We start from the raw sequence: 22,921 nt of genomic DNA, 5'->3' as shown, positions 1-22,921 counted from the left end.
ATTAACATTCGTGGCGCCCAACGCCCACTCCCACCCCCACCCCGCACAAATACACAGCTTCTCTCCTACCTTTGACTCCAGGTCTCCCAAACTGGGCGCCAGAGAAGGAGAGGCTTGAGGCCAGAGAACGGCATGGCCTTGAGAGACGTCTCGACAATGAAAATCCAGCCTTCTTAGCTTCTTTTCTAGGAGAAAGAAGACGACCCTCCTCTACTTCTTTCACTCCCCGCCCCAGGATTAGGCAGCCGTCCAGGCAGGAGACACACTTTTCTTGAGATCTCTCAGCATAATTTAAGGGTAAAAGGCTGGAGAGTGTGTAGAAAGTGTGAAAATGGGCTGGAGGATGCTTTCTTCAAGAAAAGTCAAAGTATTTAAATACAGAAGGGAAGATATGGAGGATCTGACTCAAATTGCTAGGGGGAAAATTGGTGGGAGGTGCTGGGAGTAGCTGCAAGGTGAGCTATTCCCTTTACAGGGGAGACCATCAGAAAGACCCTCCAGGAGGAGAGAGGATTGGGAGCAAATAGGGACTAAGAATTCACTACCTGGAGTATTGGAGGATTCCCAGGGTGTGAATGCTCAAAGACCCACTCTGGACTGCTGTGTGGTATCTTTTGACCCAGTCCTCTCCTCATAAACAGTAGAAGGTGTTACCAGCCTGAGGCTCATCAGAGAAGAAGGAATGGCAGTCAGGTGCCTGCCAACTGTGGTCCAGGTGAGTGAGGGATTGCTGTGGGCTTCCCCCTCTAAATTGCCTTAGGAGATTTGAATGTAGTAGTTGAGGAGGGTGGGCCTGTTTCTTTCCCCTGATCAGGAGCTTTTCTCCCAGTCCAGTCTCACTCAGGAGCCTGACCCGCTCCTGCCCGCCCACCACCCCCCCCATCTTGGGCACATCCTGGTGGGTGTCAGAGCTCAGGAACTTGCTAAAGCTCACCTAAGTGACACAACTGGAAGTGAAACCCAGGTTGGTCCAAAGTGGAAACCTGCGCTCTTTCCACTAGCAAGTAAAATAAGGGTCTAAAGTGGTAAAGGCAGTACCTAACATAGGAGTGATAGAAGAGAGAAATTAGAATGCTTTCTTAGAAAGGTGGGATTTACTGGGCTTTTAAAAAAAATTATATTTGGCTTTTTACTTCAGAGGAATATTGGGTACAAATGAAATCATTCAAGTGGTATGTTTTCAATTTCAATAAATTACTGAAAAGCTTTGAGCAGTGCCAACTTCATTAGAATAAGGGTATGGACTCCACTTTGAAGGAGACAACATTCATTTGAATGTACAAATTCTGATGAATTTGGTAAATTTGTTCTAATTCATTCACACTTAAACCTGTCCAGGGCAGGAATCTGTGGCAGAAATCACTGGAAGGGCTGAGCAGCCGATTGAAAGTGCCATGTCAACCCAGTCCCAGCTCACTGGTTGCTCACCCTTCTCCTTGGTTTCTAGCTTGTCCTTTAGAACCCATCTCAGGCACCACTTTTGTTTTGAAACCTGTCTTCACGGTGCCAGTCCACTGTGATATTTCTCTTCCCTAGCCTTTTCCTCAAATTCATTGTTGGTGTCACACAACTATCTTGTGTTTACAGGCTGCCATAATTTTGGTTGCCATTCAGCAGACCTGTATTAGGGATGTAAAATGTGCCAGGTATTAGATCTATGCCCATGATAGAAAGGTGAACAATGTTCCCTGACAGATTGGTTCATGGGTTCAGTCCAACAAATGTTCCTTGGTTCAGCCTACTTTGTGCAAGGCTCTGGGTGCAGGTAACAGAAACCTAACTCAGACTACCTTAAGCAAAAGCAGGTCTTCATTGGAAGGATACTGGGGTATTGCCCAAAATCCAAAGGCCAAAATGCACCTGTACTTCAGCTAGGCAAGTGGGGTCTAGAATAATCTAAAAGTCCTTTCTCTTGGACCCTTGCCTTTCTTCTCTGGGCTTCTACTTAACTCTTCCTTCTCAGTTCACACCAGCTCTCTTGGCCTCTCAGCCAAGTGTTTCCACAGAAGGTACTAGCTGTGATCAGAGGGAACAAGGTCACATTGTCCAGAAGGACTGTTTCCATGGGAACTGTGTATGTGTGTTGGGTTCAGCTGAAGAAAAGCAGGAGTTGCTGAGTAACACATTTGTAACAGGTGCTGGGTATATGGGCCATGTTCTAGAAGACATGATGGGAAGACAAGGGAGATGTGGAAATGGTCCATAGCTTCTTGGAGTTAAGAGTCTAGTGGGGGAAACCAAAAGTAAACCAAAACTCAGTAAAGTGGGACAGTGCTTGGATGGCCCTGCACAGGTGATATGGGAGCAGTTGAGGAGGGGTGCTGAAGAGGTAATGCTGAAGCCAAGACCTGGGTAGGATTGGTCATAGGGGTGGGGGTACAGGCAGGGCTGTGCAGATTGATGGAGATGGGAGAAAATGTTTTGGGCAAGATGAACAGCCAGTGTGAAGTCCCAGTGCTGAGGAGGCCTGTCCTCTCCACAAGGTATTTTTCTTCAGGGGAACGAAGTCTGATAAAAGCTTGACTCCTAGGAGACCCTGAGGAAGTGCTTCCCTTGTCACAGAACACCATCCCCCTTCTGTGCTAACAGCCCTGCAGACGGTCACAGCATTTCCCAGAGAGTCATGTGAGGGAGTAGCCACCAGTCAACGGGGATGGGTTTGCCCTTACAGGAATCAGTGACCTTCAAGGATGTGGCCGTGCTTTTCACCCAGGATGAATGGGTGCAGTTGAGCCCTGCTCAAAGAGCCCTGTACAGGGATGTAATGCTGGAGAACTACAGCAACCTGGTGTCCCTGGGTAAGTGGGAGCCTCTGAAGTCTCATCTTCATATTTGGAGATTTCTTTGGGACCCGTAAACTGGTTCCATACAGAAGTTGGGGTTGGGAGTGAGCTGTTCTGAGGATGTTATCTCAGTGCCTATCCTTTGTGTCCTGGGCACAGGGCTCTTTGGAGTCTAAGTGCAGATGTCTCAAAGGTGACTAAAGGTCAAATCCTCCCTCCCTTCCAGCAGAGAGAAAGATGGGAACAGATTCTCTGTGTCAGGCCCAAACCATCTTTTCCTCCTTCTGGGAACTGTTGTCTACCCTGGGCCCCTATCAGGTCACCTTTTCCAGGAAGTTCTATGGCCCATACCTCATCCTTGCAATGATTTTATCTCTGGTATGAACAGATATGGCCCATTTTTTTTTTCCCCTCAAAAACAGGACTCTTAGGACCCAAGCCAGATATGTTTTCCCAGCTGGGAAAGGGGGAAGAATGGATGCTGGAGGACTCCTTGGGAGGCTTCTGTCTTGGTAAGCATGCTGCATGTGGGAGGCATCGGGAGGAACACAGCACGTGCGCCAGGCCTGTGGACTGAGAAACGAGCATCTTTTCCCTTCATGTTCACCTCAATACCTTGTTGCCATATTTGTCCCCACGTGCATGTGGCACTCCTTTCTTGTGGCAGTTTGTGCCTCCCTGGCTCCTCCTCCCCATGATTTTTCTTCTCTCTCTATTTGGCATAGATGGACAGCTCCCCACTGTGCTTGTGTGTCCTGTTGTTGCCTTCAGCATCTGACCGTGCAGTCTCTGCTCACACTTCTCCAGTGAGGAGGAACAGCATAGGTTACACACAGCAGAGCAGCTTCTGGTCCTCAGGGCCAGTCACCATATGCCTACAGAGGCAGCTCTTCTAGCTAAACATTGCACCTTCATATTTGTTCATCCACGTGTACCTACATTCAGCATTTAATTATTCTCCACCTTCCGCTGCTGCTGCACTGGGCTGTAGGCACCATACGAGCACAGCCAGATGTTTTGCCTGTTTTGCTGTATTACTCATGCCCAGCACAGTGCTTGGCACCTAGTAAGTGGCAAAGACTTGTTGCCTGGGGATACAGAGAACACGACAGTTTAGGGGCTGTTACTTGTTTTGAGGAACCCATTGGATCTGGTAGCTTAAGAACGGGAGCAGGGGTGCCTTTCCCTAAGCCCCCCAATATTTTAGAGAGCTATTGGCATGTTCAAGACATTACATTTCACTTTCTGCCAGCATTTGGCCAATTGTAAAATATTTTTTAAAACCTTTTGTTACTGATTTTTCACAGGAGCCCAATGAAGTAGGCAGGACTTTATATCCTACAGTAAGTAACTGTTTACTGGAATGTCTAGGATCTAATCTGTTATGGAATTTATATGTCTTAACTCCAAAACTCAGTTATCAAAAAAATCTTTTAACTTACCCCAATAGCATTCTGAATTTGTATGTTCTATTACACCCAAACTAAGGCATTTTTAATATTTCACTCAGTATTATATTATACAAGCAGTGTTATAACAAAAAAAGACAAAGGATGGGAATTAAAAGAAATTAATCCACTGTCCCAGTACTCTGGCCTAATAACATCATTTATTCTTCCATTATTCATCATTGACACTAATTCTTTATTTCACTTCTGAGGGGGGATTGATTGTGAAGATGAAGAGGACTTTTATGCCTAGAAGGGATTTTATAGTCAGGTATGAGTAATGACATGAAAAACCATGAGGTCATGGTTCAGTCCTTCCCAGATGCCTTTCACGATCCTCTGTTCCAGCACCTCTTGTTTCCTGGACACCCTAAGCTGTGAGCTGATTCACGAAGGATGATTAGTGGTCAGCCAGTCAGACATGGAAAGAAATCTTATATTTCCCAATAAATTTTTGGGGTTTTGTGTTGCTGTTGTTGTTGTTTGTTTGGTGGGTTTTTTGTTTGTTTGTTTGTTTTTGGTTTTTGGCTGCACCATGCGGCTTGCGGGATCTTAGTGCCCCAACCTTAGTTCCCCGACCAGGGATTGAACCCAGGCCCACAACAGTGGAAGCACAGAGTCCCAACCACTGTATCACCAGGGAATTCCCCCAGTAAAGTTTTATAGTTGTTTCTTCAATTTCCTATTAAAATTATAGTTCTGTTTTTTAATAGAACTACCTCCTTGTTTTTCAACTGGAAATTGCTGCTGTAAAGAAGTGGTAGTCATTTCCAAATATGTATTCCCCTTGTCACTCTCCAATTCTTATTCTTAAAGTGTTCACTGAATCATTTTTAGTATAGTTTTTTATTTCTGTTTCACTTCTTAATGACTGGCTAGGACTTGAAAAACCATGTAGAACAATGATAATAGGTTTATCTCTGATTTTTCAAAGGATCGGATCTAGAATTTTTCCATTGTTGCATCAATCACTCTTGGTTTAGAAAGACACTTAATTTTAATAATAGTAAGAAAAAGTCCTTCTGATAGCTTTCTTTTAAAATTTTTCTCTTCCCTGGGCCATGATCTAGTGTAGGCAGGGAGCTGACATTTGAGCCCCTGTGGATCAGCACTGTGCTGGGTGATCTCCAGGGATTTGTTAGCTGCCCCATTTCAACCTTACAACCTGTGAGGCAAATATGATTAACCCCACTACAGAAAACCCAGAAAACTCAACTTCAGGGTGGTTAACTAATATCAATGTATTTAATGTTGCCATTTTGTTGCAAGTCAGGATGAGGGTTAAACCAGTGTGACCCTCGAATGGTGTCATTCCCCCCCACTTCTCCAAAATAGCTTTAATTTTACAGAAATTGTTTACCCAGTAAACCTAAAGAAAATGACCTGATCCCTTAATTTGAGTAGATTGCTAATAACTTTTTACATTTCTTCCTTACTTATTAATCTGTTTAGTTTTTTTGTTATATCGATTGTACATTTGCCCTTTATCTTTAAATTATCTTTTCTTGAGCCATAAAATGTATTCATTTACAACTGTGCATGGTATTCATCTATAATTTTTTTTAACATCTTTATCGGAGTATAATTGCTTTACAATGGTGTGCCAGTTTCTGCTTCACAACAAAGTGAATCAGTTATACATATACATATGTTCCCATATCTCTTCCCTCTTGCGTCTCCCTTCCCCCCGACCCCCCCCATCCCACCCTTCTAGGTGGTCACAAAGCACCGAGCTGATCTCCCTGTGCTATGCGGCTGCTTCCCACTAGCTATCCATTCCACGCTTGGTAGTGTATATATGTCCATGCCACAACTCCCGCCCTGTCACAGCTTACCCCTCCCCCTCCCCATATCCCCAATCCATTCCCCAGCAGGTCCGCGTCTCCATTCCCATCCTACCCCCAGGTTCTTCATGAAATTTTTTTCTTTTTTTTTTCTTAGATTCCATATATATATGTATTAGCATACGGTATTTGTCTTTCTCTTTCTGACTTACTTCACTCTGTATGACAGACTCTAGGTCCATCCACCTCATTGCAAATAACTCAATTTCGTTTCTTTTTATGGCGGAGTAATATTCCATTGTATATATGTGCCACATCTTCTTTATCCATTCATCCGATGATGGACACTTAGGTTGTTTCCATCTCTGGGCTATTGTAAATAGAGCTGCAGTGAACATTTTGGCACATGACTCTTTTTGAATTATGGTTTTCTCAGGGTATATGCCCAGTAGAGGGATTGCTGGGTCATATGGTAGTTCTATTTGTAGTTTTTTAAGGAACCTCCATACTGTTCTCCATAGCGGCTGTACCACTTCACATTCCCACCAGCAGTGCAAGAGTGTTCCCTTTTCTCCACACCCTCTCCAGCAGTTATTGTTTCTAGATTTTTTGATGATGGCCATTCTGACAGGTGTGAGATCATATCTCATTGTAGTTTTGATTTGCATTTCTCTAATGTTTAATGGTGTTGAGCATTCTTTCATATGTCTGTTGGCAGTCTGTATATCTTCTTTGGAGAAATGTCTATTTAGGTCTTCTGCCCATTTTTGGATTGGGTTGTTTGTTTTTTTGTTATTGAGCTGCATGAGCTGCTTATAACTTTTGGAGATTGATCCTTTGTCAGTTGCTTCCTTTGCAAATATTGTGTCCCATTCTGAGGGTTGTCTTTTGGTCTTATTTATGGTTTCCTTTGCTGTGCAAAATCTTTGAAGTTTCATAAGGTCCCATTTGTTTATTTTTGTTTTTATATCCATTTCTCTAGGAGGTGGGTCAAAAAGGATCTTTCTGTGATTTATGTCATAGAGTGTTGTGCCTATGTTTTCCTCTAAGAGTTTGATAGTTTCTGGCCTTACATTTAGGTCTTTAATCCATTTTGAGCTTATTTTTGTGTATGATGTTAGGGAGTGTTCTAATCTCATACTTTTACATATACCTGTCCAGTTTTCCCAGCACCACTTGTTGAAGAGGCTGTCCTTTCTCCACTGTACATTCCTGCCTCCTTTATCAAAGATAAGGTGACCATAAGTGTGTGGGTTTATCTCTGGGCTTTCTATCCTGTTCCATTGATCTATATTTCTGTTTTTGTTCCAGTACCATACTGTCTTGATTACTGTAACTCTTTAGTATAGTCTGAAGTCAGGGAGCCTGGTTCCTCCAGCTCCGTTTTTCGTTCTCAAGATTGCTTTGGCTTTTCGGGGTCTTTTGTGTTTCCATACAAATTGTGAAATTTTTTGTTCTAGTTCTGTGAAAAATGCCATTGGTAGTTTGATAGGGATTGCACTGAATCTGTAGATTGCTTTGGGTAGCAGAGTCATTTTCACAATGTTGATTCTTCCAATCCAAGAACATGGTATATCTCTCCATCTCTTTATATCATCTTTAATTTCTTTCATCAGTGTCTTATAATTTTCTGCATACAGGTCTTTTGTCTCCTTAGGTAGGTTTATTCCTAGATATTTTATTCTTTTTGTTGTAATGGTAAATGGGAGTGTTTTCTTGATTTCATTTTCAGATTTTTCATCATTAGTATATAGGAATGCCAGAGATTTCTGTGCATTAATTTTGTATCCTGCTACTTTACCAAATTCATTGATTAGCTCTAGTAGTTTTCTGGTAGCATCTTTAGGATTCTCTATGTATAGTATAATGTCATCTGCAAACAGTGACTGCTTTACTTCTTCTTTTCCGATTTGGATTTCTTTTATTTCCTTTTCTTCTCTGACTGCTGTGGCTAAAACTTCCAAAACTATGTTGCACAGGAGTGGTGAGAGTGGGCAACCTTGTCTTGTTCCTGATCTTAGTGGAAATGCTTTCAGTTTTTCACCATTGAGGATGATGTTGGCTGTGGGTTTGTCATAGATGGCCTTTATTATGTTGAAGTAAGTTCCCTCTTTGCCTACTTTCTGCAGGGTTTTTATCATAAATGGGTGTTGAATTTTGTCGAAAGTTTTCTCTGCATCTATTGAGATGATCATATGGTTTTTCTCCTTCAGTTAGTTAATATGGTGTATCATGTTGATTGATTTGCGTATATTGAAGAATCCTTGTATTCCTGGAATAAACCCCACTTGATCATGGTGTATGATCCTTTTAATGTGCTGTTGGATTCTGTTTGCTAGTATTTTGTTGAGGATTTTTGCATCTATCTTCATCAGTGATATTGGCCTGTAGTTTTCTTTCTTTGTGACATCCTTGTCTGGTTTTGGTATCAAGGTGATGGTGGCCTCTTAGAATGAGTTTGGGAGTCTTCCTCCCTCTGCTATATTTTGGAAGAGTTTGAGGAGGATAGGTGTTAGCTCTTCTCTAAATGTTTGATAGAATTCGCCTGTGAAGCCATCTGGTCCTGGGCTTTTGTTTGTTGGAAGGTTTTTAATCACAGTTTCAATTTCAGTGCTTGTGATTGGTCTGTTCATATTTTCTATTTCTTCCTGATTCAGTCTTGGCAGGTTGTGCATTTCTAAGAATTTGTCCATTTCTTCCAGGTTCATCTAGAATTTTAACATTTTATATTATATCCTCTTTCTCATTTCCAACTTTATCTGTGTATTTTTCCTCTAAAATTTGTTGAGACTTTTTGTAGAGAACCAGCTCCTATTTCTCTTACATGCTATAATTTTATTTCGACACTTAGCATTATCATTTCCTTTTTTTACTTAAAGCAAATATTTTTTGATACTGTAATCCTATCTACAGAACAGAATATGTAACATTTTTGAACAGCCTGAAGAATGGGCAAACACCCTCCATACCCTGCTCTCCAGCTGAAGAAAGAGAACAAAGCTGCATATGTGAAATTCAATGTGTCCCTCCTCATCAGATCTTCCTCCTTTCATACCAGAGAGCCACTAGCTTGAATTTTACATTAGCTCCTGTGCTGCTCTTCTTGCTCTTTACCACATTTATCCATAGCTCTGAGCAATATTGTTTAGCTTTGCACACTTTAAAGTTGATATATATGTATTGTACTATAGATACCTTTCCACAGCTTGCATTTTTTTTAATCCTTGTTGAGATGTGTAGCTCTAGTCATTTTTAACTGCACTCTGATACTCCTTCAATGGCTATACCTTTATTTAACTATTTTCTTGCTGATAGACCTGTAGGTTGTTTCCAGACTTTTTGCTGCCTTTTGAGTGATGTTGACCTGAATATTCTTTTTTTTTTTAATTTATTTATTTAATTTTGGCTGCGTTGGGTTTTCATTGCTGCACATGGGCTTTCTCTAGTGGTGGTGAGTGGGGGCTACTCTTTGTTGTGGTGCATGGGCTTCTAATTGAGGTGGCTTCTCTTGTTGCAGAGCATGGGCTCTAGGCATGCAGGCTTCAGTAGTTGTGGCGTGAGGGCTCAGTAGTTGTGGCTCGTGGGCTCTAGAGTGCAGGCTCAGTAGTTGTGGTGCATGGCCTTAGTTTCTCCACAACATGTGGGATCTTCCTGGACCAGGGCTTGAACCTGTGTCCCTTGCATTGGCAGGCGGATTCTTAACCACTGCACCACCAAGGAAGTCCAGACCTGAATATTCTTGTACATACTTCCTTATACACATGGGCCTTGTTTGGCAATTTCTTTAGGTGTATTCATAGGTGTAGAAATAGTGGGTTTAAGAGTATATGCTTCTTCAGGTCTACTACATGGTCCCAGATTGCTGATTAAATTAGTTGATCCAAATTATACTAATAGTTGATGCAGGTTAGTTGTTGTTGCTTTGGCAAGTAGCAGGAACTGAACCAAAATTCCTAAGAAATGGTATCTCATTGTGGTTTTAATTTGCACTTCCTTGTTTACTGGTGGACTTGAACATCTTCATATGTTGATTATTTGTGTTCTGTGACATATTCTTATTCTTCATCCATTTTTCTGCTATAGTTTATCTTTTTCTTATTCACTTGTAAGACTTCTATATATAATTAGGAATTGAATACTTTATCAGTTAATATGTGTGCCAGTCTATAGCTTATCTTTTCTCTTTCTTTACTAGCAGAAGTTCGTAATCAGTCTTTGTCTGAATGATCTTTATCTTAGTGCTTTCTGTGTCCTGTTTAAATAATGCTTTCTACCCTTAGCTCCATGAGGGAAGGACTTGGTCATGTTTACTCTTGTATCTTAGCTCACCAGGTCCCATAATGTATTTGTTGAATGAAATCATGAATTTTTTCTAATAATAATTTACTTTTGTCTTTTTTTTTCTGTATAAATCTTATCAGAGGTTTGCCTTTTTAATAAATTTAATAAATAATTTTTGACTTTACTGATTGTTTCTATTTTATCTTTATTTCATTAATTTTTGCTCTTCATTATTTCTTTCCTTTGAATTTTTTGGCGCTTATTCTGTCCTTTTTCTTTATTTTTAGTATTAAATGTCATCACAATAATGCATTTAGTTTAACAAAACTACAATGTTTATTATGAAAACTGATGGCCTCTTATCCCCCCTTATCCCCATTCTCTCCTCTTTAGAAGTAACCATTTTCTCTTCTTTCAGTTGATTATTTGGTACATTTGTTTCCATGTCTTCAAGGAATGTGTTTATATTGCTACCTCTTGACTTTTCAGTTTTAGGCATTATTTACTGAATTCTTTCTATAAAAGTGAGGATTAAACTCACCTCCCCGACTATTCGTCTTACTACCTTTTCCATTCCCTGTCCTTCCAGTAGGGTTATAGTGTACTTAATGGTCAGAGAAATAGTCATTGTTTACATTCTGAAGCACTATTCACAGCTGATCCATGAAGTAAATCCTGGCAACTTTTGCTTTTGCTTTCCTAAGCAATCTTTCCCAGGGTTCATTTAGTTTAATTTAATTTAATTTAATCTCAGACCTTCTCTAGTTGTCTGCATCTCGATTCTCAAGACTTTTAGATCAGAAGTCATTCTGACAATTTCATTTTCCTGGAAAAGTCTCTTCTGGAGCCATCTGACCTGCTCCTTTCTGGAATGGCAGGTGCCTAGCTGTCATCCTCCTGCAAATCTCGTCTTTCCCGGCCTGCACGTCCCACATCATCCTTTTTCTTGGCTTATCTCTTCATTTGCACATGTCTTCCAGTAGCTTCCTAAGAAAGGATGCACAGGAAGAAGTTTTTGGTAACCTAGCAAGTCTGTAAATGTCTTTTTCCTGCCCTAACACTTTCTGGATAGTTTGACTAGATAGAATTCAACACTGGAAATCTTTTTTCTTCAGAATTCTGAAGACATTGCTCTGTTGTTTTCTAGACCTAAGTCTGCTATTGAGAAATCCAAAATCTTCAGGTTCTTCATCACTTGTGACCTGAAAGCTTGCATGATCTCCTCATTTACTCCAGTGTTTCTCAGTGGTGTACCCTGGTGTGCTCCTATACTTGGATCCACTGAGGATTGGTGAGCCTTTCCATCTAAATTTCTGCCCTGTGGATCTTGGACATTTTCTTGCATTTTTTAATTTCCACCTTCAGTTTTCTCTATTTTCTCTTGATGGAATGTCTGATACCACCTGGACTGGTCTTCTAACTTTATCTTTATATATATATATATATATATATATATATATATATATATATATATATATATATATATATAAATCTTACTGTCCCCAGTAAGTTTTTTTTGTTTTTTTAAAAAATGTATTTATTTATTTATTTATGGCTGGGTTGGGTCTTTGTTTCCGTACGAGGGCTTTCTCTAGTTGTGGTGAGCGGGGGCCACTCTTCATTGCGGTGCATGGACCTCTCACTGTCGCGGCCTCTGTTGTTGCGGAGCACAAGCTCCAGACGCGCAGGCTCAGTAGTTGTGGCTCATGGGCCTAGTTGCTCTGCGGCATGTGGGATCTTCCCAGATCAGTGCTCGAACCCGTGTCCCCTGCTTTGGCAGGCAGATTCTCAACCACTGCAAAACCAGGGAAGCCCTAATTTTATCTTTTTATTAAAATTTCCATCTTTATTTTTTTTGTTCTACTTTTGACAGGTTTCTTCAGTTATGTCTTCCAGTTCATCTACTGAGATTTTTAAAATATTTTTAATCAGCTTCATTAAAGTATAATTTACATGCAATAAAATTCACCATTTTAAGTGTAATATTTGATCAGTTTTGACAAATTTATCACCAAATCAAAGGAATAACATTTTTGTCATCTCTAACCAAAAATGCCTTCTTACCTCTTTGCAATTAATCCCGTCCCCTGGCAACCACAGGTCTGCTTCTGTCACTGTGAGTTTACTTTTCCAGGATTACTTTTCCATTGCCTAAAAATAGTTGTTTCATTTTTCCCCTGGTTTTCTAATTGTTTATGGTGGGAATTCTCTGTTGAGTTTTCAAATTCTGCCATCCTTTTTAATTTCCAAAAACTCTTGTTTTATTTGTAAGCTCTTATTCGTGTTTTACAATTGTAATATCTTACCTCTAAAGGTAATGATTTCCAAAAACACTTTCATCTCCCTTTATAGGCACTGTGTTCTCAAATTTTCTCTTTGATTGTTTTGATATCTCTTTGGTATCTCTTTCTTGTTAGAGGCTTTCCTCAGTTGGGAGAGGGGAACCTTCCAGCTCCTCTGAGTTGAGGAAGGGATCTGAGGGCATAAAGGCATAAACTGACCTTAATCCAAAACTCCTTATTTTATCCACCCCCACTCTCAGATGTACTTGATAGTGCAAAGTCTTGAAACTTTTGATGATTTGGAGGAAATTGGGTCAGTTTCTGGTCCCTCCCTGGGGGTGACCTCTGGACTACATTGTATAGGGTTTGGATCATACTACTTGCATACCTTGTTTGATACCCTAGAGTTATCGATATATAGTTTAAAACCATACTTTTTTTTTTAGTGTGGCCCAATGCAGCTACAGGTACTGCTCCTAATTCAGCCCCCATGAAGTAACCTGGGCCCCAGTGAGAACTGACTCTGAGGATCCAGTCTTTCCCCATCTCAGTTCATCTTCAGCATCGTGAAACCAGGGTGTGTTTGACCCCCTCTTGATAACACAATTAGATGAGTGTTTTCCTGTAACACAAAACATTAAAAAGCCAATTTTCTCTTATATATAGGTGATACGTTTTATGATCACAATCAAGAAAAGGCTTTAATAAACATAGCTATCTAATAGCTGCTAGAAAAGAAAGCTAGCAATTGGTTGTTTTTATTGAGCCAAATTATTATTTTTGAAAGCCACTCCCAGATTTTTTAAACTTTTATTGAAGTAATACTAACACAGGAAAATACATAAATTATAAGTGTACATATTTTTACAGTATAAATACATCTGTATAACCAGCACCTATATAAGGAAATAAAATGTTCCTAGAACACCAGATATCCCCTCCCATCCCCTCTGTTTCTTTTGTCCTGGAGATAATTTCTACCCTGACCATAGCTTTGTTTTGCCTATTTTAAAACTTTTTATAAATGGAATCATATGTGTCTACTCTTTTGTGTCTGGCTTCTTTGGTTTCACAGTGTATTTGAGATTCATCCATGTTGTCTTATGTAGCAATAGTTGGTTCATTCTCATTGAAGTATGATATTTCACTCTGTAAACCTACCACTATTTATACATTCTACTGTTGCTAGATATTTGGTATATTTCTGACTTGGAGCTATTATCAGTAATACTGGAACTATTATGAACATTCTTGTACATCTTTTAGAGAATGTACGTTATACATTTCTCTTGAGCATATAGCTAGGAGTACTATGTTCATGAGTAGGCAAGCTTTTTTTTTTAATTTATTTTTTTTGGCTGCGTTGGGTCTTAGTTGCAGTGCACGGACTTCTCTCTAGTTGTGGTATGAAGGTTTTCTCTTCTCTAGTTGTGGCGCACAGGCTCCAGGGCACGTGGGCTCTGTAATTGTGGTGTGGGCTCCATAGTTTGCAGCATGCAGGTTCTCTAGTTGAGGGATGTGAGCTCAGTAATTGTGGCTTGTAGGCTTAGTTACCCCGCAGCATGTGGGATCTTAGTTCCCTGACAAGGGATCGAACCTGTGTCCCGTGCATTGTAAGGTGGATTCTTTACCACTGGACCACCAGGGAAGTCCCTGCAAGCTTTAATAGACACCGCCAAATAGTTTTTTTAAGTGGTTATACCAGTTTATACTCCAACCAGCAGGATACGAGGGTTCCATGTCCTCTTATATACTTAGTATTGTCATTAAAAGTTTGTTTTTCACCATTCTAGAGGATATATGGAGTATCTCATTGTATCTTAACTTATGACTAATGAAGTTGATCATCTTTTTATTTTTTTATTGATCATTTAAATATCCTCTTTTGTAAAGTATCTATAAGTCTCTCCCCTATTTTCTATTTAGTTGTCTAATCTTTCCTTATTGATATATTTTAGGGTTGTACATTTGGGATTTGATCCTCTGTCATATAGATACATAATGCATTATAAATATTATTTCACACTTCGAATAATGGTGTTATTTGGTAAACAGAGGTTCTAAATTTTTAGGATAGTCCAATTAATTGGGGGTTTTCTTAAAGTTAATGCTTTTTGTGTCCTACTTAAGACATTTAATGCCATGAAGATCTTCTTTGTTTTCCTTTATTCTTTTGTTTTTTATATTTAGGTCTACAGTCCACATGGAAGATTTATTTTCATTATTTTCCATAAAGGTATTCAGTTGACCCAGGATCATTTACTGAAAAGACTATCTTTTCCCCCATTGTACTGCAGTGTACCTTTGTCATACATATGGGGACTGCATGGGCATAGGTCTGATCCTGGGTCTATAATCTGTTCCGCTGGCCTGTTTGTATACAGACTGGACTTCCTTAAGTGTTCAGAAGAATTCACTAGTGAAGCCATCTCTGCTTGGAAATTTCTTTGTGAGAAGGTATTAAATGGAAGATTCAATTTATTTATTAGATGTAGGACCATTCAGATATTCTGTTTCTTCTTGCATCTGTTTTGATACACTATACCTTCCTAGAATTTAGTCTTTTAGTTTATTGGCATAAAGTTTCCTCATTATGCTATTATCTTATAAATCTCTTTAGAATTTGTCTTGATTTCACCTTTATCATTCTTGATAGTGGTAATATGTGCCTCCTCTCTTTCTCCATTAGTCTTGATAAAGGTCTATCAATTTTTTATTAAGTTATCGATTTCTGTTATTTTTATTATTTCTTTCCTTCTCCTTTGTATTTAATTTGCTATTTTTCTGATTTCTTGAGATTGATAATTGATACAGATAGATAGAGGTACATTTCCTTCTAACCATGCTGTAGCTGCATTTTGTAAGTTTCATTTCATGGTTCTATTATCATTAAGTTTAAAATATTTTCTAATTTTCTTTTGATTTCTTCTTTGCTTTATCAGTTATTTAGAAATGTATGGACTAGTTTTAAAATATATGGATTTTCTAACCGTCTTTTTGGTATTTTGTTATTCACTTCTGGCATAATTCCACTGAGTTCAGAGTACACATTCTGAATGACCTCTGTCCTGTGAAATGTGTTCATACTCCTTAACATCCCAGTATATGTTCAGTTTTGGTAAATGTTCTATATGCACTTAAATATGTATATTCTGTCATTGTTGGATATAGTGTTATAAGTATATCATTTAGATCAAGTTTGTTTATCTTGTTATTCAGATCCCCTATTCTTAATGGTTTGATTTGTGAGTTATTGAGAATGGTATGTAAACATATCTCACTATCATTGTTAAGGTTTCTCTATTTTTCCTTTTTATTTTCTCAATTTTTACTTTATACAGTTTGAAGTTATATTATGTGAAAATGTAGATTTGTTGTCTTTTCCTAGATAATTGAACCTTTTGTCAATATGAACTATCTTAAAGCCTGTTTTCTCTAATATTATGAGAGTTGTCTGATATTAGTATAGGTATACCAGCTTTCTTGTGGTTAGTGCTTGCTTGATAAATCCTTTTCCATTCTTTTCTTTCCTTTTAATTCTGGATCTATATTTTTGATATTTCTCTCCTGAGTGCCACATAGTTGGATTTTATTTTTTTAATCCAGCCTCACAACCTTAGTTTTTTATTTGTTTGTTTGTTTGTTTGTTTGTTTTTGCAGTACATGGGCCTCTCACTGTTGTGGCCTCTCCTGTTGCGGAGCACAGGCTCCGGACGCGCAGGCTCAGTGGCCATGGCTCACGGGCCTAGCTGCTCCGCGGCATGTGGGATCTTCCCGGACCGGGGCATGAATCCGTGTCCCCTGCATCGGCAGGCGGACTCTCAACCATTGCACCACCAGGGAAGCCCAACCTTAGTTTTTTAATAGGAGAATTTAGACCAATTACTAATATGTATAGGATTGGACGTCTGCTATTTCATTATTTAATTTTAATTTTACTCACCTGCTTTAAGTCCATTTTTTTCTTGTCTTCTTTTGAATCAACTATTTTTATTGTTCCATATTCCAATGAGCTTGTACCTTCTTTAACTAGTCTGAAAGACTGTATGAGCTTGTATCTTCTTTAACCAGTCTTTTATTGGTAAGTCTAATAAGTAAAACCAGCTTATTACTATCCAAAATAAATAATTCCCAGGCAATGCTAATAGCTTAAAACAATACTATTTTCTTTCTTTCATGTCTTGTGGTATTTTTGCTATGTATTTTAATTATGTATATATTTTCAACCTCTCAAGACATTATAATTATTGTTTTGTGCAATAATATTTTTATTTACTCTTTCCATTGCCTTTTCTTACTTTTACACCTGGGATTATCTTTCTTCTGCCTGGAACACTCCTTTTATTGTTTTTTTTTTAATATGGGCCTGCTGGTGACACAATCCCTGTTTTTATTTGTACAGAAATATCCATTTCATATTTACCTTTTTGGGACATTTTGTTTCTATTGAGTTCTAGTTTAGCAATTATGTTCTTTCAGCACTTCAGATGCTATTTCATTGTCTTCTCTTTTTTTTTTAGACAATTACAGAGCTATTTTTAAAAATTTATTTAATTTATTTTTGTCTGTGTTGGGTCTTCATTGCTGCATGCAGGCTTTCTCTTGTTGTGGTGAGCAGGGGCTACTCTTTGTTACGGTGCATGGGCTTCTCGTTGCCGTGACTTCTCATTTTGCAGAGCACAGGTTCAAGGTGTGTGGGCTTCAGTAGGTGTGGCATGAGGGCTCAGTAGTTGTGGTTCATGGGCTGTATAGTGCAGGCTCAGTAGTCGTGGTACACAGGCTTAGTTGCTCCACGGCATGTGGGATCTTCCCAGACCAGGTCTTGAACCCATGTACCCTGCATTGACAGGCAGATTCCTAACCACTGTGCTATCAGGGAAGTTCCTATTTCATTGTCTTCTGTTTTCCCTTGTTTTTGGTTGAAAAGAGAGCTATCAGTTTTATTTTTTTCTCTTTTAAAGGTAATATATTTTTCCTCTCAAGGAAATTTCAAATTAGTCTTATGTTTTCAGTAGTTTGACTATGGTGTACCTAGGTGGATTTTCTCTGAATTTATCCTGCTTGCAGTCTGTTGTGCTTCTCAAATTCATTTTTCAACATTTTTTTAAAAAAAGTAGTGTTTTTTGCCCCATTCTTTTCCTCCTCCCATTCCAGAACTCCAGTCACATATGTGTTAATAAATGTTTTCACCATGTCTTATATGCCTTTTAAAATTTTTTCCTCCAGGTTTTACCATGGATATTTTCTGCCTATGTATTTTTTTTTTAGTTCACTATTCCTCTCTTCTGCTATGTCCGATATACTGTTTCTTAAAATATTTATTCATTTTATTTATTTATTAAAAAAATTTTTTTTCTCTGTGTCGGGTCTTTGTTGTGACATGCAGGATCTTCTTGTTGCAGTGCAGAGGCTCTTCGCTGTGGCACGTGGGCTTCTCTCTAGTTGTGGCGTGCGTGTTTTTTCTCTCTCTAGTTGTGACACTTGGGCTCCAGAGCACATGGGCTCTGTAGTTTGTGACACACGGGCTCTCTAGTTGAGGCGCACAGGCTCAGTAGTTGTGGCACACAGGCTTAGTTGCTCCGTGGCATGTGGGATCTTAGTTCCCTGACCAGGGATCGAACCCCTGTCCCCTGCATTGGAAGGCAGATTCTTTACCACTGGATGATCAGGGAAGTCCCAGTGTCCAATATACTGTTAAAGCTATCTATTGAGTTCTTAATTTCAGTTATATTTTTCAGTTCTAGAATTTTCATTTGATTTTTTGGTTCCAATTCTCTGTTAAAGTTCTCATTCTTATCTGTTTTTTTTTTTTTTTTTTTTTTTTTTTTGCGGTACGCGGGCCTCTCACTGTCGTGGCCTCTCCCGTTGCGGAGCACAGGCTCCGGATGCGCAGGCTCAGCGGCCACGGCCCACGGGCCCAGCCGCTCCGCAGCATATGGGATCCTCCCAGACCGGGGCACGAACCCGTGTCCCCTGCATCGGCAGGCGGGCTCGCAACCACTGCGCCACCAGGGAAGCCCCTCTTATCTGTTTTATTGAACATGTAGTCACACTTATTTCAAACCCCATGTCTGATAATTTTGGTATCTGAGTTCTGAGGGTCTTTCTCTATTGTCTGTTTTTTCTCTTGATTCAATAATTTCTTAGTACTCCTGGTACTTTTTGACTGAATCCTTGACATCATGTGTGAAAGAGTGAATATGCTCTGGATGAGGTTATGTTCCTCCAGAGAAGATTTTCCTTCCCTCTGGTAGACAGCTGGAGTACAAGCAAACCACCCTAATCCATCCACCCAGGTACTCATTAGCTGGAGATTGGGTTGAATGTTTATGAAGCTTTACCTATCTCTTGTTTGCCCTTGCTGTTAGGTTGTAGCCCTCCAGGAGTCCCAACCAAGAGCTTTACATGTTTACTCTGACCACTGTTCACCCCACAGCCCCCCAGAAGGTCCTGAACGCCAGTTTTTGGTTCAACAGTACTCTAAGACTATAGAGAATTCTGAATTTCTGCTTAGCTTAGTCTCTTGCCCTGAGAAGTTTAAGAATTCAGCAAATTCTCTGACGAAAAAAAACACTGTTAGAATCACCTCTATATTTCCCTTCTATCCCAAATATTAGACTATCAAGTTGGCCTCAAGTGATATCTGATGCCTTTAGACAGATTTTTTTTTTTTCAATTCAGATTTTTCGGGTGTTTTTTGCAAGAATCTGGTCTTCCACAGGCTACTTTGTCAGGTCCAGAAGCGAAAGTCAGTTCTTAAGATTTTGAGATTTGGCAAAACTGGTGTTTAACTTTAAACATTCTTTGTTTTGAGCAAGGATATATTATTCTAAGCTCACAAGGATTTTAGCCTTAAAGTGCACCTGTTTAACTTTCTTTTCCAGGTAAGTACAAGGAGTTTTATTATTATTATTATTATAGCTCTTTATAGATTTTCTGGAGTGAGTAGGAGAAAAAAGCATTGCGGGAGGCTTGTTCTTGATAGGCTTTCCCAGGAATCTTTGCATCATCTGTGTTAGTATCAAGTCCTTATCATTGCAGTTCTTAGTACAAAGTCTTAAATAGACTTAACACAAAAGACAGATATTCACAAATACGTACAGAAAACTAGTATGCATTCAGAACTCTACTTGTTAATATCAGGATACCCATGAGACCAAGTGAGACTGTTGTTGAGTAAGTGTGGAATTTGTTTTTTGGGAGAGGAATCATTTTGTCAGACAATTCATGGGACCTTGGCCCAGATCCCAGTAGCAGAATCCCATTTCTAATGACTATTATACTCCTTTCCCCAAATTCAGGGCCTTGCCTCCAAGACATACTGGATATATCCTGGCAGATTTGCTGCTTTGTTCCTAATTTTTTATGCTCACATATACATCCTCATCGTACATTTTCCTTATATCGATGTCACATTATTCATATAGGTTTGAAGATGTTGCTTCCTCACTGGTAGCAGGAGGTTCTAACTTTATTAGTAGGTATCAGTGTTTCACAGGCTCTATAGTAGCCTAAATTTTATTTTCCATCTGAATGCATCTATAAAACATAAATGCTGGTTTTAGTAGTTACTCCAAAGCTGAACTTTTTTTCTACCAAGTGTTGACCTCTAGTTTCAATGGTTTCTTAAGGTCACATCTAGGTTATTTTAAAGACCATATCACTAAAACAGATAAGGTACATTTTTTTCTTATCTGTTAGCATAGTGTGGTCTTACAGGTGTTTTTGAGGCTTCAAAATTCAAGAAACTTCTCTGTAATCACAAAGAAAATAAATATTGTACTCAGGATCCCAGCTCAGGCCTGTGACTTCTGAATGCCAGCTCCAAGCTCTCCTGCTTCATACATTGTATAGTTGTCAACCCCTTCCTGCCATGTCCTCTGTTCACCTCTTCTCCCTTTTCCTGTTTTATCTTCACTTCAAGAAATCTTCAAAATTACAACCTCTCTGTTAGCATTATAAACAAGGTCACGTTCTTATCCCAACTAGATGTTTTACTAGGATAAAAAAGACATTTGAATTTTTGATGTCTTTCAGATTGGATGACTACACCTGTGAGTAAGAAATCAACTCTCAAGGCAGATATTCCTGAAGGAGAATTGGGTCAGTGGATGATAAAGGAAAAATTCACTAAAGATACTCACTGGAAATATGATACACTGTTGGAATGGCAGCATGGAAGCCAGGAGATAAAGTTGCAGCAAGTGATGCTTGCTCATGAGAAAACTTCATCTGTGGTTGGTGATCAGAAATGTGATGAATCTGGGAAGCACTGCACCATGAGCTCATCCTTTGCTCAGAGTCAGGGATTTCAATCTAGCAAAAAAGCCTTTGAGTGTAATGAGTGTGGAAAAGTCTTCACTAAGAGTTCAACCCTCAATAAACATCAGAAGATTCATACTGAAAAACTTAATGCAAATCGGAAAATTCTTATTAAAGAGAAGCGATATGAATGTAGAGAATGTGGAAAAGCCTTTCACCAGAGCACACACCTCATCCATCACCAAAGAATTCACACTGGTGAGAAGCCGTATGAATGTAAGGAATGTGGCAAGGCCTTCTCAGTGAGCTCCTCACTTACTTATCATCAGAAAATTCATACTGGAGAGAAGCCTTTTGAATGCAACTTATGTGGAAAAGCTTTTATCCGAAACATACACCTTGCCCACCATCATAGAATACATACTGGAGAGAAACCTTTTAAATGTAACATATGTGACAAAGCCTTTGTGTGCAGGGCACATCTTACCAAACACCAGAATATTCATAGTGGAGAGAAACCCTATAAATGTAATGAATGTGGGAAGGCCTTCAATCAGAGTACAAGTTTTCTTCAGCATCAGAGAATTCACACTGGGGAGAAGCCTTTTGAATGTAATGAATGTGGGAAGGCTTTCAGGGTGAACTCTTCCCTTACTGAACATCAAAGAATTCATACTGGAGAGAAACCTTATAAGTGTAACGAATGTGGGAAAGCTTTCAGGGATAATTCATCCTTTGCTCGACATCGGAAAATTCATACTGGAGAGAAACCTTACAGATGTGGTTTGTGTGAGAAAGCCTTCAGGGACCAATCAGCCCTAGCCCAGCATCAGAGAATTCATACTGGGGAGAAACCTTATGCATGTAATATATGTGAGAAAGCATTCAGTGACCATTCAGCCCTCACTCAACATAAGAGAATTCATACTAGAGAAAAACCTTATAAATGTAAAATCTGTGGGAAAGCCTTTATCCGAAGTACACACCTGACTCAACATCAGAGGATTCACACGGGAGAGAAACCCTATAAATGTAATAAATGTGGGAAAGCTTTCAACCAGACTGCAAACCTCATTCAGCATCAGAGACATCATATTGGAGAAAAGTGATATGGAAGAGCTTTGAGACTAAGTGTATTAATTATTGAATGCAAGAGAATTTCCATTCTACAGAATAACCATGAAAGCTTACATGAAGATAGTCATTTTATTTACTGAGAGTCAAGGTTCACAGTAGTGTGGGTTTTGAGAACTTAAGAATGTCAAACACTCATAATTCAGAACTGCCTCAGTTGAATAGTCTGAATTACCAAGTATCAGAACCAACATGGACCTTCATTAACAACATAGAAATTAGTTGACCATTAAGATAAATTATAAAATTGTAAAAATTGAGAAGCACAGGAACAAAAAAGTAAGAAAATGGTCTATAAGTATTTTACTGTACTTGATTCTCTTATATAGGAGGGTTTCTACCTTTAAGGGAACCCTTTGTTTTCCTCACCCCCACTGCTTACACCCAGTGTAAAGAAAGTGCAGTCACCTGTGCATTGGCCCAGGAGTTACTTAAATTATGCTTCCCACCTTCTGCTTCAAACCAACTTTTGTCAGATTTCCCTGGTTCGTGTGTCCACTGGCTTCTTACCTGTATTCTTCTCCTGGGACAATTCATTTGAACTGTGTGTCCCTTTTTGATTTAGCAACTCCTAACTGATAACATCACGTCAGTTACTACCACCCAGTTTGCCCTTGAAGACTGTGGTTATCTGACCTCACACACAGTCCATGATTCTGGATGTTGTTCCAAACCCAGCTTTCAGAACTCAGGACCCCTATCTGGAAGGCAGAGGTTGATAAAAATTCCTGAGTAACCCAGGTCCTCTGGGCTTCAGTTTGACTCTGACCCTTGGATAATCCCTAAAGTAGGGGCTTAATCTGTGCATACATTCCCCCCGCCAGTTGTTCTGCACTGTAGTTACGCTACACACGGCAGTCAGGGGCATGCTCAGCTTCCGGTGTGATGATCCCAGCCACCTAGAGATGTTCTGGGCACTGCTACTTCTATGACTTGCCATTTCCTGA

At 39.4% G+C, this 22,921-nt stretch overlaps 1 protein-coding gene across 1 annotated transcript; it reads left to right on the top strand.

The window, feature by feature from the left end:
• The first annotated feature begins 682 nt into the window (after positions 1-682).
• On the top strand, positions 683-21,949 carry ZNF454 (zinc finger protein 454). Its single transcript, XM_065874896.1, has 4 exons — positions 683-715; positions 2,672-2,798; positions 3,206-3,295; positions 20,616-21,949. The coding sequence occupies exons 1-4, from the start codon at positions 683-685 to the stop codon at positions 21,947-21,949; spliced, it is 1,584 nt and encodes a 527-aa protein (XP_065730968.1).
• The last annotated feature ends 972 nt before the right edge of the window (positions 21,950-22,921 follow it).

The sequence above is a fragment of the Phocoena phocoena genome, chromosome 3 (assembly GCF_963924675.1).
Source record: "Phocoena phocoena chromosome 3, mPhoPho1.1, whole genome shotgun sequence".
Taxonomy (NCBI): Eukaryota; Metazoa; Chordata; class Mammalia; order Artiodactyla; family Phocoenidae; genus Phocoena; species Phocoena phocoena.
The sequence above is the reverse complement of the archived record's forward strand: the minus strand, read 5'-3'. Positions and strand labels throughout refer to the sequence as shown.